A 21,410-nucleotide genomic window follows, 5' to 3' on the forward strand; every position below is an offset into this window, starting at 1 on the left:
CCTTCCTATTTTTCCTCTTCCCTGTTATAGCTTCTGTCTCCTCTGCCGCTACTGCGCATGTCCCGCACCGACGGACCTTCCCCTGTCCTCGTTCCGTCGGTCTCACTCGCTCTCCCGCTACTGCGCATGCTCTGTTTCTATGACAACCCTCTCCCCTTTCTCCCACGTCATCTAATGACTCACACGCCGCACGGGGAATCCCCGCCGGCCACTGCGCATAACGCGTCTCCATGGCAACCCCCTTCACTCGGCGTGCTACAGCTATACACATGCCGCATCTCGGCGTGTCTGACACCTCCCTGCGCGCTCTGCAGTTTTGTAATCCACAGTTATCACACCAATTCGCTGTATGGTCCCATTTACCTGACATAATGTAGCTTTGTTACCACCCACCTTTTTTGCCCCTCCCACTTAGTCTTGAAATTTGCCTCCATTACACACATTACCTAAAGCCTGATGAAGGAGCATGCATGCTCCGAAGCGCCGCTTTGTCCAGCCCGTCTCCTGAGGACACCGACTCCTTGAACATCGGACCAAGGGCACCACAGCTACCAGCACTACCCCCGATTACTCTGACCATTCTGAGGAAATACATGGAATAGACCAAAACACCAACCATCGGTCAAAAAGTCAGATGCCAGAAACCCTGCGAGTCGTCCCCATGGACATACGGATGAAACATTACATCTCTGATGTGCCTTTACACCACTAATTTAATGTGAGTGTTTAACCATTTTTAATAAATTTGAGTAACTTCACTGCTGCACTTAGAGGGCACCGTCTCTTTCTCTATTCCAGTATGCATAACTTACCTGAGAACGAAGCCCCTGAAGCGGTCCTCTGTCTTCCCCTTCGCCGCTGCCATATATCCCAGAGCAGCTTCCATGTCTCACAGCCTGGCGCTGTGATTCGCCGGAGCCACGATGACGTCACTCCCGAGCATGCGCACGGGAGCCGACACTCGCGGCATATTGCTGTTGCCTGCCCAGTGCACCGCAGACAGCGGTGGCTGTCTTTGGGTAAATATCTCCTAAATCGTATAGGTTTAGGAGATATTTCTTTGACCTACAGGTAAGCCTTAATCTAGGCTTACCTGTAGGTCAAAGTTGGTTGTAAGGGTTTACAAACACTTTAATGCAATACAATTTAATTACACCTATTAGATTTTAGACAACTAAAATTTGTTTTAGTCAACTAAAAATGTACGGGAGATTTAGTTGACTAAATATATTGCAGAAGACTAAGATGGGACTAAAACTAAAATGCCATTTGAGACCTAAAACTAAAGTCAAAATTTACTGGCAAAATTAACACTGGTGCATACCAGCAAATTATGGCATAAACCTGCAGGAGGCCCAGTTTACTACCGTTTTCACACTAGGTGCGTTTAATTACAATGGCCAGAATAAATTATGCTGGCCAATGAAATAAACACCCATTTACAAGTGTCAAGTATTTTTTCAGCTAAAATTCTAATGCAAGGAGAAAAGCGATATTGGAGAGATGGCCAAATGTCCAGTGAGCACAAGGCCTTAAAAGCATAATCTCTCAAATTGGAAAACATGCAGCCAGTGAAGGGCTGGGGCAACTGATGCATTATAACAAATGTTAGAAAGATGAAGAAACTTGACATTTCTTTTAATTACATATACCCTTGTGTGGTGAAACAATTTCAGAGCACGCATTGTACTTGAAAACTTTATTGATACAAGATCTCAAAAGTACATAGGTCAGATAAAAGTGGGGAGCTCATTCAGCATGCAGTGCCCTCCACTTATCCAGAGGGCCCCGGCTAGGCATGTACTTGACGCCGCAGCCATCAGGAACAAGACGCTTCTCAGCCACCATGTTCTCAAAGTCTTCAGCATTGAACTTTGTGAATCCCCACTTTTTGGAAATGTGAATCTGGAAGAGATTACAGACATGCTTTAAAGTGGAATTTTACCCATTAACAACTTGATAATGAACTTTAGCAAGGAACATACAAGGCCACAATAATTATGCTATCAAAATGTCCAGTAAATTGCCTCCTGCTTTGCTTCCGTTTCTTCTTCCTGGAGGCAGCCATTTTGCTGAAGCCCAGAACCATGAACAGCAGTAAATCTTTATGCTTAAAAATAGAGACCAACTGATATGTGCAGAACAGGGTTAGACAGGATTACTGGATTTTTAATAGCTATAGCTGCAAAAAAGGGGCCAGCTCTTTACCAGCAGTAACAAATGGTAAACCTATAGAATGAGCTAAAGATAAATAATCCAGCTGTATGCCCATCCACAGCACTACCTGCAACGTAACCCAGAACAAGCAAGCAACTTCAAGAGGCCAGGTCAACAATTTTGAAGTGAAGCTCCATTAGGGAAAGGGTTAGACAAAAGCAGAATGTTCCCAAATAGGACATAAAAAAGGTTGAGTTCTTATAAACAGCTGTGAATTTAGATCCTCAGTGTAAAAAAAAAAAAAAAAAGTTTTAGGATGTCTCCAATTGTTGCAAAGTTTCTTTCCTGAATTCCTGTTGAAAGCTGCCAACACTAGGCCAGTGACTTGCAGTTATCAATGTAATTGGGGTTACTGTTTGCATTCCTTCATTTGGCCATCAGGAAGCCCAATAGGCAACTGCCTGCTGGAGCAAAAAATGTCATGCTTACAATGTCACCAATTGAGGAAAAGTGGCTCAACCTGCAACAGAAGTTCAATTACGGACAGGATTTACAGGTAAGAAACCTTGCAATGCACAAAAATTTAACATAAAACTATAACGAGACATACCAAACCATATAAAATGGTATTTTGGATTTACACACTTGAACAGAAGCCTAAATCATAAGTTAAAAAGGACAATTACTGTATAATTGATAACCCGACTTCAGTTAGAACTACATTTTACCTTCTGGCGGCCAGGGAACTTGAACTTGGCTCTGCGCAGAGCTTCAATCACATGCTCCTTGTTTTGGGTCTTGGTGCGGATGGACATAATGACCTGTCCAATGTGAACTCTGGCCACTGTGCCCTGAGGTTTCCCAAAAGCACCACGCATTCCAGTCTGGAGCCTGTGGAGGTATATAGGTTAGAATCTGAGGAAGTTGGCATAGAGATGTCTCCAAGGCCCCTTAAAGCACTATACATAGGCAGCAAAGTGCATACACAGCCAAGGATCATACTGTATGCAGCCATTGCACACCAGCTTCTGATTGCAACAAAAGTTGGTCGGCTTAATTAGCTGCAAGATAGAAAATGCTCAAAGACTGTCTTTAAAGGAGCTGCTGTAAGAAAATTAAGATATTGTCGCAAGAAGCAAAGCACTAAGCTCAAATACTGATCATGCTACACTTTTAGCCAAGCTGTTAGCAATGCGACCTTACATTGTTATCTACATAGAGTTATGTGCAGGTTGCTCCAGGTGTTCCTGCCTTAAAAATATGATGCCAGAACAGGTCTAACCTAACTAGCCCTACAAAGCTAGAATCTCTATACCAGTTTCTGGGGAGCTTTGACTCTTAAAGGTGTTGGCTTTGAGTCTGAGGATAAGAGTTCAGAACATTATATTTACCTATCAGCCCCAGCGCAGGATAACATTTTGTTAATGCGGATGACATGGAACGGGTGGAGACGCACTCTGATGTGGAAGCCATCCTTGCCGCAACTCTTCACCATGTACTTGTTGGCACAGATACGGGCAGCTTCGAGAGCTAGAAAGAATAAAAAGGTCAGTTAAACCCAGAGAATGACCAATAAGACATTCTCATCTGCCAGCAGCAAATGTCTCAATGGTCCCTTAGAGCACTTTGTATGGGGAGAAACAAAGCACATACACAACCAGAGAATTACTGTATGCAGCCATTGCACACTAGCTTCTGATAATGGCAAAAGCTGGTCGGCTTAGTTAGCTGCAAATATCCCTGTACATTGTTTTTTTATGTTAACCATTCAGTGAAAGACCTTAAAACCCAATGTGTGAGCAATACTAGTGAAAGCATTATCCCAGCCATTTTGCAGTTACATGAGGCTGTTGAGGGGCTTAACAATCCAATGAGAACTTTATAGCTTTTTAGAGATTCAGTAGCAAGTTTGTCTGTTGAAATACAAAGTGCTGTCTACTTTCCTTTAATCACCTTTGTAACATGCCATTGTTTAAATAAAAAAAAAAAAGGTTGGTGGAAACTCCAAACAGTTTATAAACAGCATTTACAGGATGTGCTTACAAAACATGCGATGATGATGTCAGAGGGCCCAGATCACAGATGAAATAAAAAGCCAAACTAGCTCTCTGGTTTAATTTCCACTTTTTCCAATGACCACCTATCCTTAGGTGGACATCATATGACATCCTGTAATTTAAGAGGAGATTTCGAAATGCCTGCAGAAATCTTTCATCTGGGCGCTTCCCTCACATGTAAAAGCAATCACAGCAGCAGTTTACCTGCTTTATTGATTTTACAAGTGACTGCGGGAGGGGCACAGCTCCCCCATCACTTCTACCGGATCACCCATGCAATCAAAGAGGGATGAGAATGAATCAGTTGCGACGATAGTTAACCATAGAGCCAGCAATGGATCAGATCTCACATCTGCCTTTGGAGCCAGAAGAAACATTGCCTCACTTCCAGCGCTTTTTACTCTTGGCATTTTAGGTACTCAAGAAATTAGGCCGTCAGTACATTATGATTGATTGATTTTCATATATATACACCCCATAGTTTGTGGACACTATAGCTTTCCTATAGACTAAATATACACCAATTTGGATTTTCAAAGAAACATAGAATACATTTGGGTGAAATTTTAGAACTTTAGAATTTCCCCAAATTGTCTTTAGCAGAAAAGAAAAAAAAAAAAAAAAAACTAGTGGTGTTTAAATACCACCAAAATAAAGCCATTTGTGTGAACAAAATGATAAAAATTTAGTTTGGGTAGTGTTCCATGACTGCGCAAGTCTCATTCAAAGTGTGACAGCACTGAAAGCTGAAAATTGGTCTGTGGAAAGGGGTGAAAGTGCCCAGTAGGCAAGCAGTTAAAATAAACATTTTAAACGTTTTTTTAAAGCGCGCTCATCCCATTGTGCTCGCACACAGAACCGAAATGCATATCTAGGTCACACCCACATATGTAAATGGTGTTTAAAACACACAAGGTATTGCTGCAAAAGTGAGCAATAATTCTAGTACAAGACCTCCACTAACTAAACCAGTAAACATTTGTAAAGCGTTGCCTATGGAGATTTTAAGTACTAATGTTTTGTGCAAACTTGTGGAATGGTGAGATTTTAAAGCATGACATGATAGATATTTACTTTGTGTAACCTTTCACATAAAACATTTTTAAAATTGCTTTTGAAAAATTGATACCAAACATGTGACAAATTTGCAATGACGGCCATTTTATTCCCAAGGGTCTCTACTAAAATTTTATGTTTGGGGGTTTAGTAATTTTCTATCAAAAAATGATGTTTACTTGTAGGAGAGAAATGTCAGAATTGGCTTGGGCTTGAAGTGATTAAAGTTGAGCAAAAATCATGAATAAAAGCCCTAGAGTTGAAGAGTTTAGTTAATCCCCAAAAAAACCTGTTCCCCTAAAGCATGTTATACAGTGCTTGTGCTGTGTCATTTGGCCCCTTGTAACACCTAAAAAAAAAAACCTGGCTGACCCTGCATGGCTATACCCTCCCCTCTGTAAACAGAACACGATAATCACGTGGTCCGTTTGATTCAGTCATCCTCCCCTCCCTGCTTGTACCAGCACCCCCTCATAACTTCGACTCATGCAATCCCCTCTGTACCATGACAAGTGTCCCTGCATAATGTTAAAAGAAAAACACAAAAAATAAAAACTTCCGCTCTAACTATACGAGCATGGCTCCCAGCGCTCAGCAGACTGTCACGCCCCCCCTCCCCCTCAAGCTGACGTCCGTGGGAGGGCTCAGCCCCACCCACTGGAACTGTGAGGCAGAGTTACAAGACAGCTGACATGTCAACTGAGCTCAGGGAGCCGAGCTTATATAGGTACATAAACACAGGGACACTTATGGTACAGAGGGGATTACATGATTTAGTAGAAGTGGGACAACTACTTTAATTGCACATTGCAAACCTTGAACAATGAGCGTTCCTGATCTAAAGAGATCCTGTACCAAAGCTTAAAGAGGAAGTAAACCCTGATGAGTTTACTTCCTCTGATTCCCAGCAAAGGTAAAGCATATTGGACTACTATGCATCGCATAGTAGTCCATTATGTGTCACTTACCTGACACGAGCTAGTGAAGTCACCGCTGTCCCCCTGTAGTCCAGAGCATCCATCTTCTCGTGGGTCTCGCTGCTCCGCCGCTGTCATTTGAATGAAGCCGGCAATGACGCTGCTACCGACCACGGGAGTCGCCACTCGCGGCATATCGCAGTTGACAGCGGCGTGCTCAGTGTGCCGCTAGCGGTGCCTGTCTTTCGGCAAATATCTCCTAAGCCTTAATCTAGGCTTACCTGTAGGTCAAAGTGGTTTGTAAGGGTTTACAACCACTTTAAAGTGGTTGTAAACAGACTTAGACGGCTTTCAAATCAAGCCTCCCATAGAGTCTGCGGGAAAACACTGCTATTTTTAGCAGTGTTTTACCGTCGGATTTGCAGCGCATTTTGGCCGCCAATGGGACGCTTTTAACCCCTGCTAGCAGCCAAGGGTGAAAACCCACCCGCAATAGCAGCGTTTTGCCGGCGGTATTGCAGCTTTGTCCCATTTATTTCAGTGGGGAGGAGCAGTAAACACACCGCTCTTTCACCACTCCAAAGAAGCTGCTGGTAGGACTTTTCCAGACATCCTGCCAGTGCATTGCTCCAGTGTGAAAGCCCAGACAACGGAGCAGCAGTTTAGGGGCTGATGGCGTCTGCAAAACGCCCTCGGTGTGAAAGGGGGTCTAAATATGAACAAATCATACCCCCCTATAGTGTGTACTTGTCTCAGTTAACAGCACCAAGTGATTTCTGTCTGCAAGGGTAAAGTTGACAGTTTAAAGCTCTGTAACAGTGGTCTGGGTTCTCCAGACCCCATACACACTATAACTTGTCTGATTTCCTTTAGATTTACCAAAACCATGTAGTGCAGGGGCCTGCCTGATTGCATACAAATTTAAACTCTTAAGGTTAGACCTCATATGGTTTTAGTAAATCTGAAGAAAAAATAATATCTACAGAAATTTGTATAGTGTGTATCCAGCTTTACACTTAAAGCTCCATAGCTGGTAGGTCTTACCTTCAGATGACAGCTGCTCGTACTCATCGGAGACCATGTGACCACATAGTGGGAATTCGTCCACCTTGGCCTTCTTACGACCCAAGTCAAAAATTCTGATTTTGGGATCTGAAAGAAACAAAAATTAGCTACAGATACAGACATGGCACAACCATTTCTCTAAACACTGAGACTTACATTTCTTGGAAAAAACTTGAAATCCTATTAAGGACCAAAAGAGCACATACCTTTTAAAATCAGACATTAAGCTCCATCCATACCTTGGCATTCCGTTCTGTGGGCGGAATTGCCACGATTTTGGAAACAATTTTGAATGGTACCAAATTGCAGTGCGATTGTCACCCAAAAGCAAAATCGCAGGATGCCAGACACCCAAAAGTACAAGAACCTTTTGGGCACCCCACGACTCACCTGAAATGCAGTAAAAACACAATCGTGCCGCAATTTGGTGCCATTCAAAATAGCGGGGGATCGTAAAGGGCATCCTGCAATTTGCTGCGATTCCACCCGTAAAATGGAACACCAAGATATGAATGGAGCCTAAAAAGGCAAATGCACTGAAGAGTAAATCAAATGAAATAGGATAAAACTGAACTATATTTAAAAACCAAGGCAAGGTGCAGAAGCAGACTGACCAAGTTCTGCTTGATAGCTTTAAAGTGATAGAGATACATTTACCTCTGTGCAAGGGTTTTGCACAGAGCTGCCCTGATTCTCCTGGGGTGGCCTGGCGGCACCTCTTCATCAGGTGCCCCCACGGAGAGCTGCTTTGTTGGGGGCATCCTTGCAGGTGCACTCACAAGCCCCTCTGTTGCATCCATTGACAGACAGAGGGACTCAACCCCACCCCCTTGTCACTGGATTTGATTGACAGCAGCAAGAACCAATGGCTCCTGCTGCTATCAATCTATCCAATGAGGACAGAGTGGCTGGAGCCATTGGGCTTGTGCTCATAGCTGGACCTAACGTGTTCAGGTAAGAAAAGGGTGGGGCAGCTGCAACACAGAATGCATCAAGGTGAAAAACCTTGCCTTTACAACCCCTTCACTGGCCTAACCTCACCTAGTGCTGTACTAATCTGGGGAGCCTCAATATGAAAGTTCTGTGTGCATTTTGAAAAAGAACATAATTGGAAGTGTGCATGGATCCTTTGGTCTATAAAATACCCTGGTGGGCACTTAACAGGTTCTCGTTTTTAATTATGTGTACAAGGGCCTTACCATGGAGTGCCCAACATGTTGCTCCAAGCCATGCTTTCACATTTAGAAACCAGACACTTTATGGGCTTGACTAAAAGCAGAACATAAGGCAATTTTTTGTAATAAATCCTGTCAGTTTTTGCCATTAAGATTTACCTTCACTTCCTGTCATATCCAAAACAGGAAGGAAATCTAAAGGGCCCCCGAGGTTACTAGAACTAGTGTCCCCATTGGAAGATTTTTTTCTACTTCTAGGGGACAACCCAAAATTTGGGATTTTTAATTTCAATGACAATGGTAACCAAGAAAACTAGAGGGCGAGTCTCCCTAAGAGGGGGTCTAATCACCATCCAAAACTAAAAGCTTTGCCTTTAGTTTTAATTTAAAACCTCAGTCTGGTAAAGAGACACCAGGTTAAGGACATGGCTTGAGCTCTCATAAAATTATAAAGCATGGTATTCTTGGACACATTAGGAAGTGAAAAACTGCATTGTCACGATGAATATAAAAGTGTCTAGTAGTAGAGGGGAAAAAAAAAATAAAAAATCAGTTTCATCTTACCTGGGACACCCCTACAGAAGCGGGACTTTGGGTAGGGCTTGTTTTTGCAGTATCTGTAACTAAACAAGAATATATACATTTACAACAGCGTTAAAAAAAGAAAAGATTCCTGTAAGGTTAAACAGCAGTGTATATGCATGTCCCAATAATTTAATACTCGCATTCAATGCACTACATGCAGGATATTCAATAAATATCCGTAGTCAGTGGGGGTGGGGACTTCACAGGGCTCAGTCACATGAGTACAGATGCCTGTACAGCATGCAAGAGCAGTTTGTTTATGCACTTGGCGCACTGTGGAGGCAGCCTCGTCTGCATGGCCTAAACGTAGACAGGCAATGTGGGTCTGGGGTTGTGTACCCATGCCGGTCAAACTGATGTGGTCGAGTGCGTAGAGCTGCTGCATCTCCATCGACTAACATAGCAGCCTGCACGCCACTCCATGCGGCTCTAAATGTATAAACAAAAACCTCTTGCACACTGTACAAGTGTTTTCATCCATGTTAATGAGCCCTAATACACATTATTAAGATTACTGCACTACAGTTAAAGTGGTTGTAAACCCACTGTTGTGTTTTTTTGGCCACCTGCAAAGGAAAAAGCATAATGAGCTAGTATGCACCGCATACTAGCTCATTATGAAATACTTACCTTAGAACGAGGCCCCGACATCTGTCCTGATCCACGCCGAGGGAGCCGACTTGTTCCCTCAGCATTTCTTCCGGGTATCGCGGCTCCAGCGCTGAGTGGCTGGAGCAGCGATATCGTCACTCCCGCACATGCACGTGGGAGATTTCTTCCCTGCAGGGTCCAGAGTCTTTTAGCTGGGAACCCCCTGTGCGCATGCGCCACTGCAGTCAGCGGCCCATTGCAAGGGGAATATCTCCTAAACCGTACAGGTTTAGGAGATTTTTTTTACCTACAGGTAAGCCTTATAGGCTTTCCTGTAGGTAAAAGTCCCCCAATATGACTATACAACTGCTTTAAGGGCCCCTGGGAACTACTTTTGTCCCCATAAGTTTATAACTGCAACTGACTGCTTTTAAAGGGTTTGTTTACTTTTGGATCAAGTAACATGCTCCACCTGTATTTAGGGTAGAAAACATAAGGGTCCTGTCAGACCCGCCTGGCAATTTTTTCCAGCAGATCTGAACGGTCGCTCCATACATCTCTATGGAGCAACAGATGTCAGCAGTGACATGTCCAGATGTCCTATTTTGCATCCACCTGGCGGATCAGATGAAAGCAGACAGGCAGTCCGTAATCATCCGATCCCTGCCCATAGAAGAGAGCGAAGACCAGACAGGTCCATCCCTGCAGTGTGCAGAGACTGACTTCATCATCGTCATCTGCCAGCTAAGTAGGGATCAGCAGAACGATCCCTGCTGAGGAAGCGGATGGCTGGATACGGATCCACACGTCTGAAAGGGCCCAAACATGTTCCAGCTCCTGCATCCTCTCCCTTCCCTGTGACAGCAGCCAGGGATCTTCTCCCCACCGTCACAATTTAAAAACCTCATCCACGCAGCTGCATCATGCAGAGTTCTGTGAATTATTAAACCACAAGTACAGTCAGATACCAGCTTGCAGTTCTCAATGAATTGCAAGGGAGTTTGCGCTCTTGTAGCTGATGCTTCCTGCAATTCAGTAACTGCCTTCTGAATCGGAGGTACGAGCAAACAGTGTAATGACAATCGGCAGGATCCTGGCATTGCACCTGCAATCTGCTGGCCGCAGACGCAATGCTTTACAGGCTCCAGTATAACAAAATAGATAAACTACCTGCAAAAATTTTTTTTTTTTATATATAAAAAAAAAGCTAAAGTGAACTTATCCTTTAAGAGTTCCCAGGCAAAACTGTTTTTTTATTGCTGTCAGAGGGGGTGTTTTTTCCTTGAAATTTGTCCAGGTGACAAAATGCTTTCATACACAATTTATGGCAGATTTATAGGGCCTCATGGGCAAGTAAGGAAGCTGCTGCTGACCTTTTTTAAGAATGCTGGTTCCCTGGTTAGTGTGCTACCGATACATAACATCTCAACCTCCTACGATTGTCTGGTGTCAGTGCCTTGTCCTTGAACCAAAGTACTAAAACTAGACAGCCAAGCAAATCAAATTTTCAAGAGAGGGCCACCAATAGCAGACTCCCATACTTTAACCATCTTACTATTCCTTCTGATCCTTACATTTTTGTATTCAGTCTTCCTAGACACCTTAGCTCAGTGTACTACAAACTGCGGCCAGATGCAGCCCTTTGCTTACCTTTTAACAAGCCCTTGAAGCATTATTCTGGCCACTGACACCAACAGTGGGGCATAATTCCTGCCACTAACAATGGGGAACTAGTCGTTCCACTGACAAACTATTTCTCCTCTTAATACCAAACATCAGTAAGCTCCCACTGGGCACAATGCTTGACAGGACAAACCCTCAAAGATAAACTGAAAAACATATTTTTAGAAGAACTCCAGTAAACAGGGTAGAGTGATTGTACTGTATAAACACTAAGTCCTGCAAGCCTCAAGATTTTGGCTTAACAGCTGTGATTGTTTTAGACTCCTGATCTTATGGCCAAACATCCTCCCCAAAAGGGTCCCCCAATAACTAGATGGCTATAGGGCAAGGAGGAATAGGTGCTGGCAACACTAAAGTGGACCCAATGTCATACACTGACTGGAACCTGCCATTTACACCCAAGGCCATCATTTAAATTACCCATGGAGTTCCACCTCCCACTAAAAGGGTTAAATACATATTAAAGGGGAACTAAAGGCCTGCGGTTAAATACCCTGCCTGGTCACAGTATTTATTGCAAGAGGCATGCAATGTTTCTTCTGCAATACACCTGCCTGGCGTCTTCTGCAGTGCAGTTTACAACACAGGCACACCGGGGTGGCCAACTCCTACGCAAGAGTGAGGACAACCCACAATGGGCTATGAAGATGGCCAAAGCCCAGCAGAAACTGACAGTGCAGGGCGGAGATTGTTTAACTCTAGGAGGGGAGTAATATTGTAATACTTGCCTCACTCTATGCGCCTCTTCACTACTAGGCGGTCCCTCACTGGAGTGACATACAATGCAGGACTATTGGGAGACTGGTCACATAGCCTGATTGCGGAGTAGAGGCAAGTATTCCTATTCCTCTGACCCTACAGTTGAGTGTTTTAACCCAAGGGGAGTTTTCTGTAATCCTCAGAGTTGAGCATCAGACCTTGGTCACATTGCAGCGATTTGACAGATCAAATCGCATGACAAGCCGCTGCCAATGGCATCGTTCCAATCGGTGTGAGGCCAACTTCGCAGTGCCACAACAATTTGTAGTCGTTCCTGCACCAATGGCGACTTACAGGTGTCACTAAAATAGACATTTGTGCAAGAATCTGCATAGATGTCATTCATGTCGCACTGAAATACAGCTTTGAAATTGTGCCATTTCATATGAAGTCGCATTCATAAACCCAACTACTCTTAACATCCCTTCCCGACTTACTGGTCTAAAAAGTCTAGTATATACTTATCCATTTTCATCCTGCTCTGGGTCACATGAACCAGCTTTTCTGTGAGCAGCAGGGGAGAAAGCTGGCAATAGCTGGGACATGCAAGTCTATGGGTGCAGTCACAGCTTAGACATCGAGGGGTCTTACCTCTCCCCTGCAAGCTACATGACGGGTCCAGAAAATATGTAGTGATATCCAAATTTCTTACAGGCTGGTCAGTAACGGTATTAAAATGGGGGCAGGAACATAAGACTATTTAGGATGAGGTTGGGATTCCACTTTTAGAACACCCCAAGTTATCTCAGAGCGCGGCCTCGCTGAGTATCAGCAGCTGCAACCATGTCCTCGCTCATCAATGACTATAAAGGGGGACAATTAGCTTTGGAGGCTAAGAGAACCAATCAGAACCTTTGATTCCTACAGATGCTTTTGCCATGGCTAGCAAATAACCCCCAGGGGGTCTCATCCTATCATAATGATCATCAGAAGCCCTCAGGGACCCCCAGGAAGACCAATGTTTGCTTTATGGTCACTTCGTTGTCAGCCCCCCCCCCACTCCTCCATTCCCGGAGCCCCCCAGTAATATAATAATCTCCGGAGCCATATGCGGTGTGAGAGGAGCAGCTGTCAGCCCCACCGCCATGACTAGGCCCGCTCTCCTCCGACTCCACATGGATGAGGCCTGGCCGGCACATGGCGCCTCGTCTCCTCGTATCACTCACCAGCGAGCGGGTCTGCGGCCCATGATGGCGGTCGGTACCTGTACACAGGAGACACAAGGTGAACACACCGGTAAGAGGTCTGCCAGGGATTCCCCACCACCCTCCACACACCGGCAACCAGGCCCGAGCCGCCATCTCACTCACCTCGCCGACAGCAAAGAGGAAGCCAAGGCGCCTGCGCACTCCCTTATAAACGCGCCCCGCCCCTTCTACACCCACCTGACCTGACGTCTTGTAAAAATGGACACCGAACGCCAAGCGGAATGTAACGCTGACGGCCATTTTGTTGGAGATCAATCTCTAGACCCAGTGAGCCAATGTCGACAGAAATATGTCCTCCGACACAACCACTTGTTACACGATGCGCTTTTCCGACCACGTCTTCGAAAATGCACCCAGAAATGTCTCCTACATTAACCACTTGCTTACAGGGCACTTAAATCCCCCTCTTGCCCAGGCCAATTTTCAGCTTTCAGTGCTGTCACACTTTGAATGACAATTTCGCGGTCATGCAACACTGTATTCAAATGACATTTTTTGCAATTTTTTCACACAAATCTAGATTTCTTTTGGTGTTATTTTATCAAAGCTGGGGTTTTTATTTTTTGCTAAACAAACAAAAAAAGATGGAAAATGTTGAAAAAAAAAACGTTTCACAGTTTGTTATAAAATTTTGCAAACCAGTAATTTTTCTCCTTCATTGCTATGCGCTGATGAGGCTGCACTGCTGATCGGTTCTGGCGAATTAACCACCTCAATACAGTGCACTTACTTCCTGACCAGACCAATTTTCAGCTTTCAGCGCTCTCACAGTTTGAATGACAATTACTCAGTCATGCAACACTGTACCCATATGAAACTTGCGTCCTTTTTTCCACACAAATAGAGCTTTCTTTTAGTGGTATTTAATCACTAGTGTTTTTTTAATTTTTTGTGCTATAAATAAAATAAAACGTAAATTTTGTGAAAAAAATGTCCTTTTCTTTGTTTCTGTCATAAATTTTTGCTAATTAGTAATTTTTCTTCATAGATTTTGGCCAAAATTGATACTGCTACATATCTTTGGTAAAAAATAACCCACATTAGTGTATATTATTTGGTCTTTGTGAAAGTTATAGAGTCTACAAACTATGGTGCCAATCACTGAATATTGATCACATCTGATCAGGCCTTCAGTACATCAGGTGTATCTCATTTCTTGAGACACTAACAAGTCAGGAAAGTACAAATACCCTCCAAATGACCCCTTTTTACAAAGTAGACATTCCAGGGTATTAAGTAAGTAGATAAGAAAACTATATCTCCCCCAGGGGGATCACAAGATAGGTTCACCTTCAAAGAAACCAAGGGAGAAAAGCAGATAGCTACTATGGGCTGCAATAATGAAGTATAAATAAATAAATGAATAAAAATGTAATTTATTTAATCAGCGATAAATACCAAGATTACCAAAAAATTCATAAAATCCCATCCCATGACTAATTCATAGATAGTCCTAAGAAGTGTTTCATACCACCTATGTGGTAAAAAATGGGAATATTATAATCTTCAACTGAGAGATGCCCAAATTCTCATTTTGAAATAAGACCAACCTCCAAGGCATCATCCAGTCTGCTATTAAGTTCTCTGACTACTATAGGGAATGGATCATTTTCTAACTTACGATACATCTCCACGTCCCCCAACAAACATTTTACTTCCAATTCATAATCTTTATTGTCTAATAAGACAACATTACCACCTTTATCGCTTCTCTTTATTATAATTGCTTAAAATTCTTGAGAAACACTGGGGTATTCTGAGAGGCAATAAAAACCTGTTCCCATGCACTAGATGTCAGGTCTGCCCATTTGTGGAAAGAACCAATGAGTTTAGGGATGCAATGGGACATAAGAAATATGAAATTAGGGATTTGATAAATTGTTCAACCACACGGGTGATCTATATGATCACCTGCCCTTGCCCTAAAATCTATGTTGGGAAAACAAAAAGAACCCTAAGAATTCGTATAGGTGAACATCTACGTGACATTAAAAAAGAAAAAGAAAAATTAGGAAGCAAAGAGGAAAGGAAGGAGGAAAGACCCGTGGCTAAACATTTTGTCCAATATCATGAAGGATTAACTGATGGCTTGAAGGTCAAAGGCATATATGCCCTGAAATTACCAAGAAGGAGGGGGGACTTTGATCGCATTTTGTTGCAAAAGGAAAAGTGGTAGATATACACTTTGAAGTCCCTCGCTCCCGTCGGAATGAACACTGAATTCAATTTGCAGCCATTTTTAGAATGATTTTTAGACTGATTTTGTAGGTGGATATATAAGGTCTGAAGGTAATTCATGTCTTTTCCTCGAAGTTTAAAGGGTTATATGTGGGTACACCTTTAAAATGTTTATCACTAAAGTCTATGTAAATATGAATGTGTGTTTTTGCTAGGATACCCTTTTGTAGTCTGGGTGAATGGTAGGTTACAAGTATGCCCCCCAGCTGCGAAACATGAGTATACAGGTATATATATTGATATGTACCGTACATAAACATATAAAATCTAAATGAAACTGTCAGCTCTTCTTTAATGAACTTACTGTTTGTAATGTCAACTAGAAATATGACATATATCCGAGCTCTAATATTTAGGCTCGTTTCTAAAAATAATATGGAAAGAAGAGGGCCGCCAACACCTTGATAGACTATAAAAGGAAAGGTGATGGGTGGGATCCCTCACGTCCAGTTGAAGCTACGTGACAATGACGTTGCGAAACGCGTCAACGTAACAATGACAGGTATACTCTCACTGCACCATCGAGGAGAGTGGATGTTGCCTTGATTCCGACTTGGAGATCTCGTAAGCCCTTGAATGGGCCTGTTGTAAAGCCAGCTCCTATTTTAAATATCAGCAGTCGTCTGATCATGGAATAACCTAGCTGTCAGTTATGGTTCGATCGCGTCAATGAACAACATGGATACCTCCACTTGAAGTATGAAGCCAGCTCCATAGATTGCTTGGTTAAAGAGTGGGGCGTTGATTTGTATTGGTCGACAAGTGGTTCCGTGTATGTCTGCGGATAAACGATTATTATCATATATGAGAATATCCAGTTATCGGGACACCATTAATTGAGTTCTATTTATGAGGCTAAGTGACGTGTGAGGAGCTTTGGACCCTTAAAAAAGCTGCTAGCGTTTCCTGGAAAACCATCAGAAAGCTAAGTATAAATATTGATGAACACTGATACATTTAAATGTGGACGATATGCAAAGTGAAACATTGTGATATATACTATCTGGAAACATCACAACCTGTTATATTGTGCAAGGAATGATAGGCATTCATTCTGAGTAATGTACTTTGGTTATAACATGAACCTCTTTAACCACTTGCTTACTGGGCACTTAAACCCCCCTCAGTCCCAGACCAATTTTCAGCTTTCAGCGCTGATGCACTTTGAATGACAATTGCGCGGGCATACAACACTGTACCCAAATGAAATTTTTATCATTTTTTTCCCACAAATAGAGCTTTCTTTTGGTGGTATTTAGTTACAGCTCTGAGTTTCATTTTTTGCTAAACAAACAAAAAAAGATGCAAAAAAATAAAAATCATGTTTTAATAGTTTGTTATAAAATTTTGCAAACGGGTCATTTTTCTCCTTCATTGAAGTGCGCTGATTAGGCGGCACTGATAGGCTGCATTGGTGGGCACTGATGGGCTGCATTGGTGGGCACTGATAGGCTGCATTGGTGGGCACTGATAGGCTGCACTGGTGGGCACTGATAGGCATAGTAAAGGTGGCACTAATAGGCACAGATAAGGCGGCACCGATGGGCACAGATAAGGCGGCACTGATGGGCAAAGATGGGCACAGATAAGATGGCACGGATGGGTGTCACGGATTAGTGGCACGGATGGGTGGCACGGATGGGCACTGATAGGTACCACTGATAGATGGGACTGATGGGCACTGATAGGTGGCACTGAAAGGTGGCTCTGATAGGTGGCACTGCTGGGCACTGATGGGCGGCACTGCTGGGCACTGATGGGCGGCACTGGGGTGCAGCAACTTTGAGGCAGATTGTGGGCACTGTGGGTGGCACTGTGGGTGGCACTGCTGGGTGGCACTGTGGGTGGCACTGTGGGTGGCACTGTGGGCACTGCTGGGTGGCACTATGGGCACTGCTGGGTGGCACTGACGGGGGGCACTTACTTTTATTCAGGATGGCACTGCAGGGGGCAGGTGGGCACTGGTAGGGGGCAGGTGGTCGCTTGCATTGCTGGCCGTGATCGGGACTGATGTCCCGATCACGGCCGCCGGTGATCGGCTTTTTTTTTTTCTCCTCGCGCTGTCAGCGCGAGGAGGAATACTAGCCGATTACCGACTCCGTTATATCCCATGATCAGCTGTCATTGGCTGACAGCTGATCACGTGATAAGGGGTCGGGATCGACCCCTTGCACGGATCGGTGATCAGGCGAGTCTCATGGACTCGCCGATCACAGAGCGTGCCGCGCGCGCCCCTCAGGGGCCGCGCAGGCCGCTCGTACACGGGACTACGTCTATTGACGTCGTCCCGGAAAAGGAGATCCGCGCTGTAGCCGTCATTTGGCTATAGCGCGGATCTCAAGTGGTTAAAGTGCACTTCATGCTTTGAAAAACTGGAAATTAACTGACACCTGAAGAGCATTTTCCGATATAAAATTGTTGGCTAGCCCATGATTATATAGAGATCATGTTATCTGAACTGCTTTACCAAGGGATGCTCTAAGTCTGGACTTTCACTATTCCTGGGAAATCCATGTGCAGAGATTCCAATTAATTTGAATTATTTCATGATTTTACATTAGTGACTATTGTCTGATTTGGAATCTCTGGACACGGTTGGTGTGTGAGGTACCTCCGTTTGTGTTTTATGTTGGTCTATCGTTATGAATGTGTTTTTTTTATATATATTTTTCTGTGGTTGTAGTTACAGGAAAACAATGTTTTGAATAATCACATAGGTGGTATGAAGGTATCTGGGTATATGAAACACTTCTTAGGACTATCTATGAATTAGTAATGGGACGGGATTTTATGAATTTTTTGGTAATCTTGGTATTTATTGCCGATTAAATAAATTACATTTTTATTTATTTAATTATTTATACTTCATTATTGCAGCCCATAGTAGCTATCTGCTTTTCTTCCTTGGTTTCTTTGAAGGTGAATCTCTCTTGTGTTCCCCCCGGGGGAGATATAGTTTTCTTATGTACTGTATTTTAGCTACGGCAGCAGCCTTGATTGAAGGTGAAGTGACAGTGTGATTATTAATACCTACCAATAGCTAAAGTGAAGAGGCTCTCGATTTTTTCTTTTGGGTGTTGTATTAAGTAAGTAGTATGGTGAGTTTTTTTAAGTTGTCATTTTTTCCCACAATTCTTTGCAAAATTAAGATTTTTTTTAATTATTTTATTTTTTTACAAAATTGTCATATTATCAGGTTATTTCTCACACACAGCATATGCATACAACAAATTACACCCCAAAATACATTCTGCTACTCTTCCTGAGTATGGCGATACCACATGTGTGAGACTTTTACACAGCCTATCCACATACAGAGCACCAACATTGATGTAGTACCTTCAGACGTTCTACGAGCAAATTTCTCAACCACCTATTACACTTTTGAAGGCCCTGGAGTACCAGGACAATGGAATTTCCCATAAAATGACCCCATTTTGGAAAGCAAACACCCCAGCGTATAATCTGTGAGGCATAATGAGTCTTTTGAACGGTTCATTTTTTTCCAGAAGTTTTTGGAATATGTGGAAAAAAATGAAAACGCATTTTTTTTTACACAAAGTTGTCAATTTATAAGATATTTCTAACACATAGCATGTATATAGCAAAAATTACACCCCAAAACACATTCTGCTACTCCTCCCGAGTATGACGATGCCACATGTGTAGGACTTTTACACAGCCTGTTCACATAGCGAGGCCGAACATTGAAGAAGTACGTTCAGGCGTTCTAGGAGCATAAATGACTCATCTCATTTCATTCCTACCTATCACACTTTTGAAGGTCCTTGACCACCAGGACAGTGAAATTACCCACAAAATGACCCCATTTTGGAAAGCAAACACCCCAACGTATATTCTATGAGGCATGGGCTGCAAATAGGTACTCGGGTACTCTGATGGGCTGCAGATAGGTACTCTGGTACTCTGATGGCCTGGTGACAGGTACTCGGGTACTCTGATGGCCTGGTGACAGGTACTCGGGTACTCTGATGGCCTGGAGACAGGTACTTGGGTACTCTGATGGCCTGGTGACAGGTACTCGGGTACTCTGATGGCCTGGTGACAGGTTCTCTGATGGCTTGTTGACTGGTATTTGGGTACTCTGAAGGGCGGTGACAGGTACTCAGGTACTCATATGGACTGTGACAGGTACTCGGGTACTCAGATGAACTGTGACAGGTACTCAGGTACTCAGATGAACTGTGACAGGTACTCAGGTACTCAAATGAACTGGGACAGGTACTACAGGTACTCAGGTACTCAAATGAACTGTGACAGGTACTCAGATGAACTATGACAAGTACCCAGGTACTCAGATGAACTGAGACAGGTACTCAGATGAACTGTAACAGGTACTCGGGTACTCAGATGGACTGGGACAGGTACTCGGGTACTCAGATGGACTGGGACAGGTACTCAGGTACTCAGATGGGCTGTGACAGGTACTCGGGTACTCTTATGGGCTGTCACAGGTACCCGGGTATTCGGATGAACCGTGACAGGTACTCGGGTACTTTGATGGGCTCTGACAGGTACTTGGATGAACTGTGACAGGTACTCGGGTACTCTGATGGACCGTGACAGGTACTCGGGTACCCTGATGGACCGTGACAGGTACTCGGGTACCCTGATGGACCGTGACAGGTACTCGGGTACTCTCCTTACCAACACAGCCACCCCCCTTGAATAGGAGGTGTGAACTGAGTGGAACTGAGCTTGAAATTTCCTGCTCTGACTTTTTAATTTAGTTTCTTCAGTTAGGTGCGTCTCCTGTTGGCAAATCAGCCCTGCATCGCATTTTTCCAGGGTGTCAAACACCACTGCTCTTTTTACGGGGGCCCCCAGCCCACAGACATTCCAAGAGCCAATATTCAAAACTCTAGGCTGCATAATTCAAGAAGGAAAAAGAAAAAAACCAGAGAGAAAAAAAAAAAAAAAACCCAAACATTGATGGTTGGAATTAGAGTTCCTTGGCACTGAGTAGAAATGATCCCTACATCTCCACCAGTAATCTATGGCGGGGAAGGGGGCACAAGAAAGGGGTGTAGGAAGAAAGGTGAGACCCCGCTCAATAAACACCCTAGTAAATTTGTACATCCCTTTATACTTCATAATATCATCCCTTCTCAATCTTCCCTTGTGAATACAAAATATAAACTTTACATCTATACATACTCTCACCCCTTGTTTACTCATTAATTTTAATTTATCATCTATGACTGTGCAAACTTTATCCCTTTCCTGTGCTTTATATACTTCAATATTCCCTAATCCCTCCCCCCTCCCCCCTTTATACCAATCCAGGTTACCCCTAGGGGCTTTTTCCGTGACCACTACACTCCCACCCACACCTTCTTGCTCCCTCCCCTCCCCTCTTTCTCTCATCCCAGCCACCCTCCCTACCCCCACCCCACCCCACCCCACCCCACCCCTCCATACTCAACAGCATCCCATTTTTTAACCCTCCCCTCTTCTCATTCATAAATTCCTATTATACTGTGTGCCACTCACTACACCCTAACACAAGTGTATTATGTAAAAAATTTTTTCCAAAATACAGTAGGTCAAGTTTGGAGAAGATCTTGGCAGTCCGGAAGCGCTGAAATACTTCTGGGATGAGCGGGAACGGGTATCGGTTTTTGACAGTTATTTTATTGAGTTCTCTATAATCGATGCAGGGTCTGAGGGAGCCATCTTTTTTCTCAACAAAGAAAATACCCGCCCCGGCTGGGGATGAAGAGGGCGAAATGAAGCCTTTTTCCAGGTTATCATTGATGTAGGCTTTGAGAGCCTTTAGTTCAGTCTCAGATGGAGGGAATATGCGCCCGAAAGGAATTTCAGATCCAGGTAACAATTCGATGGGGCAGTCATAAGACCGATGAGGTGGTAGACAATCTGCCTTCTTCTTATCAAAAA

General features: G+C 43.6%; 1 protein-coding gene and 2 non-coding genes across 3 annotated transcripts; all 3 read right to left on the reverse strand.

Moving 5' to 3' along the window:
• Positions 1 to 1,617: 1,617 nt before the first annotated feature.
• Positions 1,618 to 13,249, reverse strand: LOC143973899 (large ribosomal subunit protein uL16). The gene is made up of 6 exons (XM_077474784.1): positions 13,212 to 13,249; positions 8,992 to 9,050; positions 7,232 to 7,339; positions 3,549 to 3,687; positions 2,886 to 3,048; positions 1,618 to 1,905 (listed from the first exon to the last, which is right to left on the reverse strand). The coding sequence occupies exons 1-6, from the start codon at positions 13,232 to 13,234 to the stop codon at positions 1,750 to 1,752; spliced, it is 648 nt and encodes a 215-aa protein (XP_077330910.1). The 5' UTR covers positions 13,235 to 13,249; the 3' UTR covers positions 1,618 to 1,749.
• LOC143989717 (small nucleolar RNA SNORA70) lies at positions 3,091 to 3,224 on the reverse strand. Its single transcript, XR_013277067.1, has one exon. It is a non-coding gene; the product is annotated as a small nucleolar RNA SNORA70 (small nucleolar RNA).
• LOC143989738 (small nucleolar RNA SNORA70) lies at positions 3,756 to 3,891 on the reverse strand. The gene has a single exon (XR_013277069.1). It is a non-coding gene; the product is annotated as a small nucleolar RNA SNORA70 (small nucleolar RNA).
• Positions 13,250 to 21,410: the final 8,161 nt, after the last annotated feature.

The sequence above is a fragment of the Lithobates pipiens genome, unplaced genomic scaffold (assembly GCF_037356315.1).
Source record: "Lithobates pipiens isolate NorthernLeopardFrog02 unplaced genomic scaffold, aLitPip1_a1.2 Scaffold_1, whole genome shotgun sequence".
NCBI classification, from domain to species: Eukaryota; Metazoa; Chordata; class Amphibia; order Anura; family Ranidae; genus Lithobates; species Lithobates pipiens.